Raw genomic sequence first — 16,203 nt, forward strand, 5'->3', positions numbered from 1 at the left:
CGCAAATTTCTGGGATGAATATTAAAAAGGGACATCGTTATTATTTGCTATAATGGGACATGGCAATGGGAGAGAGGATTGTGGGAAAGTATAAGTTGATGAGAAGCGGTTACATAAGGCGGCAGTCTGGTGAAGCCAGAAGTGGAGCTATCAATAAACATAAAACATATTCTAATCTAGGCTAGGTCGTAGAAGCTTGCACTTTACTCTCACATTCCTTTGTATCTCACAGAAATATCAAAAGGTGATTATAAACATCATTTTCTCATTACTGTCTCGCCTTGCAGTTTCAGTTCGGCACGGGTCCAATTTATGAAACCTCCACAAGTAGGGAGTGACGTTTGTAGGTGTAGCTATGAAATGAATTGGCAGAGATATTTAGAATTATACGTTTTGTCGAGGTTTTAGAACTGAAACCCTGACAGGTGGTTTTGAACTGGAGGGCTCATGTGAAAACTGGGCAGGTGGCAAGCCGAACTCTAGAGGTACAAACCGTAAGTCATCGCAAACCAGAAGTAACCATCAAAAGCGGGGGAGGCAAAAAAAAGTTGTGACATTTGCTTATATTGTGACTAGGGTTGCCACTTGGCTGGTATTTTTGGCCGGTGAAAATTATGCTTGGTGCCAATGTTATTAATAGGAAAAAACATCAAGAATATAGGAAGGCCGGTATTTTTTTCCAGAAAAGGTGGCAACCCTAATTGTGACCCAGGACCCGACCCTCATCCATACACATATCCTCAAGGATTATTTTGTTATGATACACTTGCAACAAGCCAACAAGGCCACATTTCAGTGTTTTAAAGTCACATAAATTAAGGGGCAAATCTATGTCTACTCCTGTTTTTTCTCTGCGCTTTTCTACCCAAATCCTTATGAAAGTTTAATTTTATGAAAAAACATTTGGGGGGGGGGGGAAACAAAACCGCAGCAAAAACAAAAATCTGTCCATATGTGTTCAGCTGCTCTGAACTAGCGATGCACCGAATCCAGGATTCACTTTGGGATTCGGCCAGGATTCAGACTTTTTCAGCAGGATTTGGCTGAATTCTTGTGCCAAACCAAATCCAAATCCTAATTTCCAATATTAGGATTCAGTTCGGTATTTGCCAATCTTTCATGAAGGATTCAGCGGAATCCCTAATAGTGGATTCGGTGCATCCCTACTCTGAACCCTAAAGATAGTCCCAATATACATCCAGAAAAAACAGATGAAATTCGTTCAAATTCCAACGTAAGTCCTGGATTTAATGCATGCCTAGTGAAAGGTCATTAAAAGTTGTTTTTTGGAAGTTTTTATCACAATCCTAGGAAAACATTAAATATGGAAACATTTCTTAGTAAGTTACAGTTTTTTTTAGTGGTCAAACAATTCCCCCAATTTTAATTAACATGCTCCATAGGCAAAATGCTCAATTCCTCAATTAGTTTCACCTTCAATGTTCAATAAATCTGCCCTTAAAGTGGTTGATCACCAATAAATAATGAAGACCAATTGTAAAGTTGCTTAGAACTGGCCATTCTATAACATACTAAAAGTTATTTAAGTGTGAACCACACCTTTAAGATTTTTGGTAAAGCCGGAGCTACACAGCACACAAGAAGAGAAACCCCCCGTCTGTTTCTATTGACTGCAAAAGTCCACAAGGCCTCATAATGATGTCATTAGGGAAGTAATAAGTTAAAAGCTTCTTTATTTAATCATATTTGTGAAGAATTCTAACTCTAGTCAATTAAAATAATCTTTTTCTATCTCTGGGGCTAAATTCTGAATCTGAATATGGAGAAATACAAATATTATTAACAGAGCCTGTGCCACCATGGAGAAGAAGAAGGTGAATACATGAACCCAACTTTAGGAAACAAACGAATCTCAAAGAAACATTGATTGGTTGGAAAATGTTTCTAACATGGGGCCGGATTCAATTCAGTGAGAAAAAGGTCATGGACGAGATTTGATTGGAGACCCAATTCAGTTCAGAAAAACGTATATCACTTTTTATCATGTGAAAATTCTATTGAAAGCCTATGGGAAAAAACTGGAAGTGAATTTGGAAAGAAGTTTTTTCTCCTCGAATTGAATCCCATCCATGAGTTTTCATGTGATAAACTGTTTTCTTGTTGAATTGAATATGGCCCATGGTTTTAATATAAAACATTTGGAGGCCCATTTATCAAAGGTCAAATTTTGAATTCATGTGAATTTTTTTTAATTCGGATATACTCACAATTCAGATGGGAGGTTATCTAAGAAAAAATTTTAATGTCTAATATTCAATCAAATGGTTCCGACCTGAAAATTTGAATCGTATTTGATTTGTACGAATCGAGTTTTATTCCCAGAAAAAACCTTGAATGCCAGGAAGGCTACTATAATCTCCAAATGGCTCAATAGACCTCTGCCATTAACTTGTACATGAACTCGGCAGGTTTTAGGTGGTGAATATTCGAATTAGGACTGTTTCCATGGTCGAGTTGCGATAAATCTAACAATTGAATTTACATTCGAAAAGGAAGATTAAAATTTGAATGTGTAAATTTTGACACTCGAAAATTCAAATTCAAATTTACTAATCTGCCCCTTCGACATGAAACAAATACACCAAACGCCCTTGCTTGGACACTTTAGATCACGTTTGGCCAAATGGAGGTAAACCATAATATTCTGATCCTATACCTGGAAGCAGAATAAGGCACTCGGTTTTTCTCCAAGATAACAAGGCTTCTTTCTGTAGGATCTCCACTTAATCCCTGTGCCTCTGGCAACTACATGGCAGCAGCTGTCAATTTATTGTCTAAGCTCCTGACTGCTAAATGGGGCAATGATGCCAAATTCCACTTTGTTTTTAATGTTTAAAGGACTGAATTGGGTTCCAAACCTTATGAATGTCCGAAATCCGGTTGGTCCAAGCTTCATGGTCCCCTTGATGCCAAGGAATCGGAGGAAGATGGAAGCCACCCGTTCCACTACCCGCAAGTAATTGAACTGCTTGGAATATTTCGGAAACACTTGCTTGAGGCTATTCGAGGGCAAGGAGCTTTCTAGAAGTTTATTTATCTCTGCTGGGTCTGTTGATTCCATGTATAACCCTCTGGTCGTTTCGGATGCACTTTCTGAGGGACTGGACCTGAAGAAAAAAACATGATCTCATTGTACCAAACATGGAGAAGAGTAAAAGAAGAGGTTTTATTGGAGAGGATTCAAAGTCCCAACTCACAGGCTGATAACGTGTGGCTTCTTGCCTATTATTAAGCATAGAAACAAAAATACGGCATGGTGCAAAATGCAGAACAGAAACAAAGCCCCTCGGTGTAACCTGCCACTTTTTTTATTATTTTATTGTGTTACATTACCCCAAATAGACTTTTGTTTGTAGGCGAAAATCCGTACATGCTCTCTAATGTAATTTCATTTATTAACCTTGCTACATTTTATTATAAAGTGAGCTTGTTTTCTGCCCTGCAATAAATGTAAATGAACAAGAAGCCTGTGTTCTTTCATATATTCAGCTGGGATATTTTTGTTTAAAGTTGGATTTTAGGGTTTTTAGAACCACATTAGAAAAAATTAAACCACTCATATTACAGAGAGTTCATTTACATAGACTGGTAACAGTGGTGGTATTACAGCCTCTCAAACACAGCTGGTGGGATATAAAAGGTAAGGTAGTTGGAGACCGGGTTTGAGGAAGAAATGTTATTATAAGACAGATGATAGTCTTAAAACCTGCTCTATCTGCTGTATGAGAAATCCAGGCAACGTGCCATCTGAAAGAGGTTTTTTTTTTTCTCCCCCGGTAGTAACACTTTTTTAAATGCCAATGATAATGTAGAAAAGAAATATAATGCATTATAGCGAGAATGGCAAAGCAGATAGAGAAGTGATAAAGAATGTCGTGGAATGCCAAGCGTATATATTACAACCTGATAAAGGGACGTGTCACTGTAACCCTGACACAGGGAAACAGGATCTGCTGGCAGGTGATTCTTCTGATATAACTCTCTCCCCCAGCTACTTATATTCTGAATAATGCTGCATACAGAGCAGTTGTGTGGTAGGGTAAAGGATGAGACATAAAGGTACAGGGGAACAAAATAGGGTAAGGCATGAGATATGAAGGTACAGGGGAGCAATATAGGGGGGCATTAGATATGAAGGTACAGGGGAGCAATTTAGGTGAGGCATGAGATATGAAGGTACAGGGGAGCAATAAAGGGGGAGGCATGAGATATGAAGGTACAAGGGAGAAATATAGGGGGGCATTAGATATGAAGGTACAGTGGTGCAATATAGGGGAGGCATGAGATATGAAGGTACAGGGTGGAAATATAGAATAAGGCATGAGATATGGAGGTGCAGGGGAGCAATATAGGGTGAGGCATGAAATATGGAGGTGCAGGGGAGCAATATAGGGTGAGGTATGAGATATGGAGGTGCAGGGGAGCAATATAGGGGAAGGCATGAGATATGAAAGTACAGGATAGAAAAACAGAATGAGGCATGAAATATGAAAATACAGGGGAGCAATATAGGGGAGGCATGAGATATGAAGGTAAAGGGGAGCAATATAGAGTGAGGCACGACATATGAGGGTACAGTGTAGGAATACTGGATGGCATCTCAGATATTTAGTATCCAGGGTTGGTGTCATCTTGCAGGTACTGGCACCTGGACCCCAAACACCACAAAGATAATACCAGGGTAGCGCTGGTCAAGTCTTTGGTAATGTGGCTTCATAGATAAAATATACCGCCCCCTAACTTGCCTATCATTAAATGGCCCTATCGTTACGGCATTAAGTGCCATTCTTTTGATCCAGCTTTCGATGCAGAGAACAGCAATTCCCAGGTGCACTTGTCCCAAGTTTCCCACGGGGGAGGTTATATTACACGCAATCCCCACTCTGAAAACTCTCGCTGCAACTTGCAGGAACGCTCGCATGAGCAATAATGTTCATTTTCACACATAAATACAAAATAAAATATTTTATCTCAAACACGTTACACAACATAAAACGGAACGGCCAGGTCTCAAGCCACAGAGAGTTGCCAGTGAGCCCCTGTTTGATTTACTTCATCACAACCACCTCTGTATTTGCGATTTTTCCCACAAAAAGAGCCTACAGGGATAAACGCATATGGTAAGAGTCAACTTCTGACAGATCGTGAAAATATCACTGTTGGATTGGAGATTCCCCTCAAGCTGCTGGAGAAGAACTCTGTTTGTGCCATTAATCTGCAATCGCTATCAAGTTGTAGAAACTTATGAATATGGATCTGAGAATATGTCTATTGTTCTTCCCCAGGCAGCCACTTATTCTTCTTTAAAACTCTCTCAAATTTTCAAGACGTTTCCAGTGATTGAGCGAGCACTTGAAACCTGGGAAGGTGAAAATGAGGTCCATAATGTAAGCATGTCATACATATAAAGGCAATAGGGTCAATCTAAAGTTGGCCATAGATGGGCCCATAAAAAATGTCAATGCGGAAAACCCAACCCAATGTTCTTCTGACTACACAGGAACTACAGTTATTTGGAAGAAAATGACCGAACACCCAGAAGATTTAGGCTTTCCGCAAGCCCACGGCAGGTAAGCATGTTTCTGTTCATTCATTTCAGCGGAATGAATTCTTATCCAAATTGCTTATTTAGAATATAAAGTTAATATTCTCAACTCCACTCATAAATCATCCTACTATTCAATTATTAATTTCTAATATGGAGCACATGACATACAGCCAGAGATTAACAGTCTGGAATGGAATTGACACATGGATTTCTGTCCAACAAACAGTAATAAAACCAGAGACTTTGGCAGGAACACCGGGGGGACTATAAACCTTCAACTGTGTGGAGTAGGTTCCAGACAGGACACCAGTTCTGAAACTGTGGGGCTATTATAACACTATTTACGGCCAGTTAGGGGAGATTTGGGGTGAGTGCCTATTTGTGCCCTGGGTATCCCTGGAACTATAGCAGGGTGACTGTTACCCCAATGTTTCTATATATCTGTAATCTTGTTATGAGCTAAGGGGGCCCAGCCTGAAGGCCAGTTAGGGGTAGATTTGGGGTGAATGCTTATTTGTGCCCTGGGTACCCCTGGAACTATAGCAGGGTGACACCCCAATGTTTCTATATATCTGTTACCTTGTTATGAGCTAAGGGGGCCCAACCTGAAGGCCAGTTAGAGGGTGATTTGGAGTAAGTGCTTTTTTGTACCCTAGGTATAGCAGGGTGATTGTTACCCCAATGTTTCTATATATCTGTAACCTTGTTATGAGCTAAGGGGCCCATCCTGAAGGCCAATTAGGGGAGATTTTGGGTGAATGCTTATGTGCCTTGGGTACACCTGGAATAATAGCAGGGTGATGGTTACCTCAATGTTTCTATATATTTGTAACCTTGTTATGAGCTAAGGGGGCCCAGTCTGAAGGCCAGTTAGGGGGAGATTTGGGGTGAGTGCCTATTTGTGCCCTTGGTACCCCTGGAACTATAGCAGGGTGACTGTTACCCCAATGTTTCTATATATCTGTAACCTTGTTATGAGCTAAGGGGGGGGGAGTCTGAAGGTCAGTTAGGGGGAGATTTGGGGTGAGTGCTTATTTGTTCCCTGGGTACCCCTGGAACTATAGTAGGGTGACTGTTACCCCAATGTTTCTATATACCTGTATGTAACCTTGTTATGAGCTAAGGGAGCCCAACTTGAAGGTCAGTTAGAGGGAGATTTGGGTGAGTGCCCTGGGTACCCTGGAAACATAGCAGGGTGATTGTTACCCCAATGATTCTTGTGCTATGGAGGATTTATTAAGTGCTCTAGAGTCATACTTACATGAGCGCAGTTTAGAGGAGACCTTGTACTGAGTTATAAGTGGCAGCCTCATCAGATAGGTTATGTCTCTTTGCTTACACAGAGGAGCACAATACCCCTGTCTAGAGGTGAGCCCAAAGGACAATTAGTTCCCTAGCTTACATGATAAAGCACAAGGAATTTCTAAATACATTAGGAAAGATCAGCTGCATTTATGAAGGTGAAATGATTGATTAAATATAATTAGCTGTATGGGGACCTAATATGCCAGCACACCATAGAACACGAATCAATAAAGAGACAGACTCTGGTGCTTAATGTAAAAAAATAACTGTATGATTTATTATTAAAACAACTTGGCTCAAAAATCACATTAGGCTGTGATACCCTTTTTAGTGAGTCACACTCGCTGCAGCGGTTGCTCCTGGTTGTACAAAGTGCTGTATCTACTCCTGGGTAAAATAATTAGCTCCAATGCTGAATGCTTTGCCTACTAAGCTGATTATACAGCAGTGTACACTTCTACATTACATATATTACATGTCAACTTGTGTCTACTCCACAGAAGAGGTGGTTCTCCAATGAGGCAAGGTAACTCTCCCCATCTCAACTGGCAACTTCTTACCCAGGACTAAGAATAAGTACAGAATTTATTTATACAAGCTACAACAGAGCCTAACTTCTTAAGTGGGATATTCAGCTTGGGGTGTGACTGCACAGAGGAATGGTCTGAATTCCACTCAAACACAGTGAGGTAGCAACCAAGTTAGTCTGCCTCCAGTGGACCAATGTCTTGGCACGTCCTGATTTTTGGACCCAATACATAAGCCAAAGTCCTTGCAATCCATCACAAATGTTGCTTCTTTCTGTCTATGAAGCTGTTGTTTCTGTGTGACAATAAAGATACTGTAAAGCAAGTCCACCCATGTGCTAGGCCAAATTGGGTTGATACGATCAAGAGGGGTCTATGGAGACCTGCCAGACAATGATCTCATCAAAGTAATCTTCACCAAACAGGGTTTATTAAGTCTGGAGGAGCAAATCGGCAGCATTTATTGGCTTGTATATGACCAGCTTATGTCCTTGCACACCATCAAGATTGCATTCTTCTTCCTCCTCTCTATTAAGCAGTCCACACATGTCCTCACTAGGCAAAATTGGGCTTATACAAGCAAGTGGGGTCTATGGAGACCTGCCATACATGGATCTCATCAAAGCTGTCTTCACCAAACAGGGTTTCAAACCTGCCTCAAAATCACATATATAGGGTCTGAGGGTCAATAAGCTGATGACTCGGTCTGCAGGAGCTAGTCGGCAGCATTTATTGGCTTATGTATGGCCATCTTAAGTCCTTGCACACCATCAAGATTGCGTTCTTCTTCTTCTCTATAAATCTGTCCACACGTCGTCACTAGACCTAATTGGACTGATAGGATCAAGAGGGGCCTATGGAGACCTTAAAGACAAGGACCTCATCAAAGCAGTCCTCAACAAACAGGGTTTTCAAACCTGCATTAAAATCTGAAAAATATTGGCCTGAGGGTCAATAAGCAGGTGACAAAGTCTGGAGCAGTCAAGTTGTTAGCATTTATTGACCTGTGAATGGCCAGCTTATGATATAGTAACAGGTGACTGCCTTCCCTTAAGATTGTGTTTTTCTCTCCTCTGATGGTCCAGTGTATAGGCCAAAATAATCACCCTCCAATCTATAAGAGGTTGATCAACCATAAGAGGTTGATCAACCAGTAAGACAGAAACCCTTTCAGTCAGGGACCATGCTGGCTCATGAATGCTGTCAATGACAGCTGCTCTGCACAGGTCCCATGAAATGTGACTGTTGGCCTGACAGATGAACAATCCTATTCATAACACTGGAGAATCCAAATCGCGCAAAGATCCACTCATTATGTGTATGGTCGGCTGAGCTACAGCAAGTTAAAACTAATGTAGGTGCTGGAAAGATCATCAGAGCACAATGTAGGAACTGCAATCAAGGTCCAGAACTTTGCTTTTCCATTTCAGTAGCATGCAGCGTGACTAATATCTGCATTAATCGTCTCCAATCGTGAATTCTGCATGACAGGAGGAAAAATAACATCATATTTATAGAATCCTTGTTTTACAAATCATTCTATGCTAATTACGGTAATTTTTTTCATTAACCTTCTCAATTATTTACAAAATATTTATGTTATCTTTTAATAAAATGCCAGGGATGATAATATGCAAATTTGTATTTCCACCCAAAATGCAGTTTAAGCCTCTCGAGACGACTTTCATTTTTTTTTGTAATTTAAATATTACTTTCATTAGCAAAATTATTAGCCTTTTAGTAAAGCCCTTCTTACGTCGGCTTCTGTTTAACAGCCTATTAAAAATTTCCTAATGACTAGGGGAAAATGAGCTACAGTGCCGAAAATGTTTCAAATAGGGCAGTTTAATGAATATTCAGTTTTATTTTTCGTGTCATGGGGCTGCTGAAATAGTTGCACTGCTGTTAACCAGAACAGCTTATTTATTAAGTCCAAATAATCCAAAATATAACTTTGAAAGAGAACCGGTCGATCGTGTAGCTTATAACAAACTACAAGTCTGCTTGTGTGATAAGACTGAGGAATTCTCTTGTTGGACCTTTCTTATAGTTGAAACCCAACTTGAAGGTTTAGCCAACCTAAAAAAAGGAACCCATTGAAGTATCAATCATGCAGCTATGGTTCCAAGACTGTCTAAGGCATCATACATTTTCACCTTGATTGACTTTCAAGTAGGGCTTTTAGGTGTCTAAGACAGCAAATAAACATTCTCCCTACATCTCCTTCTAACTGGCCTTCAGGCTGGACACTGCTCAACAGTGTGGGAACCACTGGTGTCACTGTGTTTGGGTCATGAAATGGGTATTTCTACATTTTAATGCTGATCCCATCCTCCAACTGAATTAGTATGTCCCCTTAATTTATCCAAGGGCTCTACTTATTTTAAGGCATATTCCTTTTAATATAGTATGGATTCAGTCATGTGGTTCATAAAATTTAGCAGGCACCTCAAATGGATCCATGGTCCCTTGTTCAAATCCCTGCAGAGCCTCTCAACGTCGAACCGTGGTTGGCAGGATAATGAAACTGACTTAGGCAAATAATATGATGCATTAAAAAGAAGCATCATACATTAAAATAAAGTCTTTTAAAACCAAATAAAAGCAGTCATTTAACAAGCTTGGTAAGTGCATAAATCAAACAATACCTCACTAAATGGCATTTTGCACGCTCTACGAGAGGAGCCACTATCGCAATCAAACACAAACGCTCCTTTGTCACTTTATATTTTCTGGATGCAAATTTGTTCCGTGTCAGAAACTAATTGTTGCTTAAAGTGTTCCGATAAAATCATTTGAGGAAACAGGGCCGCTGAGCAGATGCTAAATTATACAGTACATCACTGTCCCTCGTTGAGTCATTTCGGCTTCTTTCTGACACTGTCAAGAAAAATTTACGGCAGATATAATCTCCTTGGAAGCGGGATCAAGTCTGGGAAAATATAAGTTCCGTTTTTAAACAGAGTTTTAATTTTAATGAAAGCTGCAGGGAATGGAGTTTAAGCATCTTATCTTTCCTACCTGGTGATTAAGTTAATTTATACTTAATGGAAACAGATATTTCTATTCCCAAGACAGGGACAACATCTGTCCGTGGCGATGTTTTCGGAAGCCTTAAGCTGTTGATGATTTATGCCGGAAAAGTCGAGACAAGCAAAACTGTCACCAGAAGGAGATTTCTGCAAAGCAAGATGTAATTTTTTTTTCTGTGCACTTGTATTTAACTTCAGACAAGCAGAAAGGATTCTATTTTCTACTTCCAAACCTCTCAGTGAAAAGGAAAAATAATATCCTATCACTGGCAGCTTCTTAAATGATTGTATGCAATTGCTGAACCCCTATGGGTACAATCAGTATTTTAAATGTTTTGCTGCAGAACACGAAGCTATAAACAATCTGGCGAGGCAGTACGAGCATGACTTTTACAGGATACAACAGGAGGGTACGAAATAAGGCCTGAGGATGAGGCTCAACTCTTTGAAGGACCTCTAAATCTAAGTACAATGTGTAGATAGGCACCATAGTTCTTAATCCCTAGAACTACTCTTAAATTGGGTCTGGCACCTGCTGAATACAAACAAAGTGGTCAATATTCAAATGGAAAATCTATGTCAACCCACGGGCACACTGCAGAGGGTCAGGTGGTCACTTTTGGTTTTTACTAACTCTTTCTTTTATGAGGATTCAAGCTGGTTTGGGTAGCGTGGCAAAGATGCTAAGTGCAGGTTGAGAAAACATCCTTGTTTTTTTCATATAAAAATTTGCACTCTTTAGTAATGTGCCATCTACAAGTGGTCAATAATCGACAATATACCGACAAAATATCGCCTGGCTGGTATTTCAGTGACGTACCCAATAGAACATAAGCAAATTTACCAGTTATGTCGTTGCTGGTAAATTTTTAATATCATCTAGTTCCACTCCTAGTCCACCCACTTTAACCCTAATCCACACCAATCTCTGTTCCATCTTCATTCACTGCCTGATTGTATAAAATCTACCTTACAAGATGCTTATTAATGTCATCAGCCACCAAAAACTCCCCAGGATATCCAAGCTGGTCATCTTCTTTTTAAAATGTGTCAACCCCATCTACTGGCTATAATTCAATAAGGCAATTTGGTCATGTCCACATTTGGTCATGTCCATTTATGTGGTTTGTGGATAGTTCTCTGCTGTCTTTTAACTTTAAACAGCTTTAGTGAACAATTCTATTCCTACTTTACAATCTGCAAGCAAACCATATCCACCCTGGCACATATACAGTTGATGTTGTCCCCTATTTATATACTATGGCAACCCAATTCCTTAACTGCACAGAACAAGATATATTCTTAAAATAGTTCCTAACAGGGCATCACGCCATGCAGTATTATCGGATCTCAAGCAGATACAGCTGGTGTTTGTATAGATGGAGCTTTATATTTAGCATACAAAAAAATCATCATCAACATGTTAAGAGTTTGACAAAACAAGCCAAGATGTTCTGTGTGGAGGTACAGATATAAAGCATAAACATGAGCATTGAAGATATGATTATATACTTTTAGGACCACATATAGCCTGCTGTTTAATTGGAACTTGCGGCCAGTCTGATGGATATGATATAAATGCACTTATAGTGCAGTAGGTACATTCATACTATCAAGTTCATGACCAGTGGGGTTGATACAGAGGATAAATGGACCTGCTTGTATAACATTCCATTCATGGACAGTATGATGGATAACTTCAGGTATCAGAGTCATACAGATTCAGTTTACTCAAGCGTTTCTTCTACAAGCAGGTGCTGACAGAGCTGGATATTTCTCCTGCATCTGTTGTCTACATAAAGGGGCACAGTTGCTTAGTGAAGGGGGGGAAGCGATGCTTGCATAGTTCTAAGGCACTTCTCTGTACCCCTCTAGAACAAACATTGGGAGTTTTTCCTGCTAAATTGAATTCCTGCTGATGGAATGTCTATTCTTATGGTATCTTACTATATAAAGGCTTTTGAGCTATCTCTGAATTTTGCAGGCTACAGTGATATACTGGATTTTGCCCAGCTACAGAAAGTGCCCTTTAATGTGCAGTTGACTGTCCCCACTAGGGTTGCCACCTTTTTCTTCAGGCCTTGATGTAGGGGGGTGAAAGTGGTCCGATGATGGTGTTCCGGGGGATGGCTCTGCAGCACTGCTGCGATTTGGATTAGGTGAGTAGGTAGGGTTTAAGAGAGCAAGGAGAGGACTTTTTGATGGATAGGAGGTGGGCCTGGGGCAGACCAAATAGGAATACTAAACAAAACTAAATGTTACTGGCAAGGCTGGTAAAATACTGGCCCGGTGGTAACCCTAGTCCTGACCACTTCTGAATAATGACAATGTTATTATAACACTGTAGGAGGGCTGTGGTAGTAAGAGACAATGTTAGCAGAGGTAAGGAAGGATATCTAAGGAAAATCAACAGAGTTCTAAAAAATGAAGGCATAGTGTGCTTTTAATGGTATATGGTTTTAGTAATAGAGAAAGAGGACCTGCCATAATCCTCCCTCCCCATTTTCATGATGTTATTTAACCCAAGAGTCTAAACTTGGAGAACCTCCAACAAATCCAGCCAAGACTCCAATTCCCACAATGCCTTGTATGTCATTAACACAGACGTCTGTGCAAGGCATTGTGGGGAACCTAATAGTAGCTAAAAACCTTAATTTCTGTTTCTAAGATAAAAGGAGTTTGGAGTCCTCATTAAGGCACCACAGCTGACTATTTCTTTTTAACGTCTCCTCTGTCTGCAGATGCCACTATTCCTCCCCAAAAGCAATTACGAATATATCTAATATGCTCAGAAAATTGAAAATAGACTCTCTCACGTGTAAACAAAGAGCTCCACTTATTGCTAGAGCCTTATTAATTCTTATCTTTGGTTCCAGCAAGCTCCAACAATCAATTTCAGTATGCCGGCGCCGGAGATATATTAGACAAACAAGAAAGCATGTCAAGAAATAAATGATAAGATCTACATTTATCTCTATTTTTAACCTATCTATACATATGAACCACCTATTCAGAGCTGGGGATGCGTCTATCAAGGAAACAGTTAATACCATTTCTCACTTTTCTGTTAAATTCCACCAACAAAGTGTATTTAGTGCAGATGAAAAGACTGATTTAATGGATTATGTGACTTTGTTGCAGGTGGGGTTCATGAGGTCCTGTTGAATGCCATTCAATTAATTTTCCTTTCGGACCAGAGTGACAGCCTCCATCTGGATACACCGTATCCCCATTCACCTTCAGGAGTCCTAACCACGGTCTGGCTTCTTTTTTCTTGGAAGCTTTGTTTAAACTTTTTGCATACTATAATTTTGGGTCAATGTTTTATGCTGGAGGTAATTCTAAGATTTGATCGACCTTAAAATATATAACTGTTGTATAATCACTTCCATTGTTCCATTTCTAGATAAAGGTAATTTGATGCCTACAATCTGCAAATGATAGTGCTCAGGTTGATCTTTCTTTGTAAGCCTTCACAGGAAACAAACAGTCCAATGTATTTCTCATTGGCCGATCCTGGATCGTGGTTCCACCTCAATTCCATCCTAAGTTGTTGAACAGTCACTCAGCTATAGATCCAGGGGAACCAGGCAGCAGTTTATCATGGCTCCTGTTTTATTCTTGGCAAAGTCACTCATCCTTTATGCGGATGGTGGTTGGGAATGATCAAATCAACCCACTGGGTTCCTTGTGTATTTGGCCTTATCTACTTTCCGTGTGTCAATTTCCCTCATGGGCTTTTTTAGGTCAGCCATTAACAGCTGCATTCTTCCTACATAAATCCTTCCCTTTCCTTAATTTCTGGGCAGAACATTGCGACCTTGTATGAGAACTCTTGCTACTAATTTGTGTTTACCCCAAATCTCAACTTAGGTGTAATTCATGGTGGGCTATTAGTTGTATATATGAATGGAAATAAGCATTCAACCAACATCTCACCCAATTTAGCCTTCAGGCTGAGCACCTCAAGTACAAGAACAGGTCATCAAAAATGTACAACTGTAAGGGGTACTGTTAGTGCCAGGGCCCTAAAAGTCTGTTTTTAGTGTGTGTATGTATAGTATGTGATCAGTATGGCAGAGAGGGCCACAAATATTACCATACAGGGCCCCAGAGGAGAAAGTGGGTTTCTGATGGTGTAACTTTTTATAGATCTACTGATGCAAGGCTACCAATTTCAATGGGGTGATAAAACACCTTTCAAATATAAAATGGAAATTGTCAATGATTTCATCGTAGTGAATTACCTTGATATTTATGACAGTTGAGACAGCTGGCTGAGTACGCTGGGGGTTGATATTAACAGTTTGACATCCCCAAGCCATACTGCACATTTGTGTTTCAATAACTCATGCTATCCGTAGCTGAACGCAAATCTCTCTGGGAAATCACATTTCTTTTGAGCTGCAATATAGCCACGGCGTCTCTGAAACCGTTTAGTCTCATGGAGCATTCGAAAAGCATTCCAAGCGATGGATTTTAAACAGAAACCAAAAACAGGAAATATTAATTTAAATGGAATCAAAATAAAAGGAGCCTCAGAGTACAGAGCAGTGCAGTTCCCTAGAGGAAAGAAACAACCAATTCCACTAAAGTCATTAGCATTCAGCTTATGAATCTTACGGCTAATTAAAAGAATAAAGGGGCAGAGAAGATTCTAATTCTGAATGTCAGTGGCAATGTGAGTCCAAACAGGAATACATTATAACTTTTCAACATCTGGAAATCGAAATTCGACTTTTGGACATTATTAATGTAACTGTAACTAAAGTTAGTCAAACATGAAAATATCAGCTTGTTGGCCATAACTAATTCATCTCTGAATAGTTTGGTCACCCTGGATCACTGAAAGGGCACATACTGGCCATATATATTCCAGGTACTCAAGTTTCCTCACACATGTCAAAACTTAACAAAAAAAAAATACAGGCAGGTTAACTGGCTCCTGATAAAACTGACCCTAGTGTGTGTAATTGTGATCTTGTGACCCAGTGGGACCTTAGATTGTAAGATCCACTGGGGCAGGGACTGATGGGAATGTGATAGGGACCTTAGATTGTAAGCTCACTGGGGCAGGGACTGATGGGAATGTGATAGGGACCTTAGTTTGTAAGCTCACTGGGACAGGGACTGATGGGATGGGATAGGGACCTTAGATTGTAAGCTCCATTGGGGCAGAGACTGATGGGAATGATTCACAATCACTGTTGTATATGTTGGTGCTATATAAATGAAGAAGAAAAATACTACATATCTAGAAGCAGTCTCAATCATCCTGCAGCACTGCCTCAAAACTTACTACTCCACTGATACCATTTTCTTTAACACTGACTAACTGAATCTAGACCCGTGGTTCCGGCCTAATGGAAATGGTTTGGAAAGATGCAACTTGAGGGGAGATGCAAAGGGTTAATGGTATTTAGATACTCCTAAATACCATTGTAGGGCGACTGTTACAATGATGTGTTTATGCATTTTGTAACCTTATTATGAGCTATTGGGGGCTAAACAAATTTAAAATAAAAAGGGGCTTAAAGAAGACCTCTGATCTAGTATATTTCAAAATAGAACATCAAGGGCCCTCTGAAAGTCATTGGATACACAACAGGCTGAATGATTCAGGATTATGTAGTATCTAGTGATGTGTGAGTTGACCCGAAACCAACAGTAACCCGCAAGTTGAGCACTGTTTGGGCGGATTTGGGTTGAAGTTTGGCCAATCATTGCGGGTTAAGGTTGGGTGCGGGTCAGAGTGGGGGAGTCCTCCTGA

General features: G+C 40.1%; 1 protein-coding gene across 1 annotated transcript in view; it reads right to left on the bottom strand.

Annotated features, from left to right (window-relative positions):
• The window catches only part of ttll11.L (tubulin tyrosine ligase like11 L homeolog), a 78,133-nt gene that overhangs the window by 9,711 nt on the left and 52,219 nt on the right, over positions 1 to 16,203 (bottom strand). The window contains exon 7 of the mRNA XM_018229513.2: positions 2,880 to 3,128. Coding sequence (XP_018085002.1) covers positions 2,880 to 3,128 — 249 coding nt within the window. The remainder of the gene's footprint in view (positions 1 to 2,879; positions 3,129 to 16,203) is intronic.

This window comes from Xenopus laevis, chromosome 8L, assembly GCF_017654675.1.
Source record: "Xenopus laevis strain J_2021 chromosome 8L, Xenopus_laevis_v10.1, whole genome shotgun sequence".
In the NCBI taxonomy this organism is placed as follows: Eukaryota; Metazoa; Chordata; class Amphibia; order Anura; family Pipidae; genus Xenopus; species Xenopus laevis.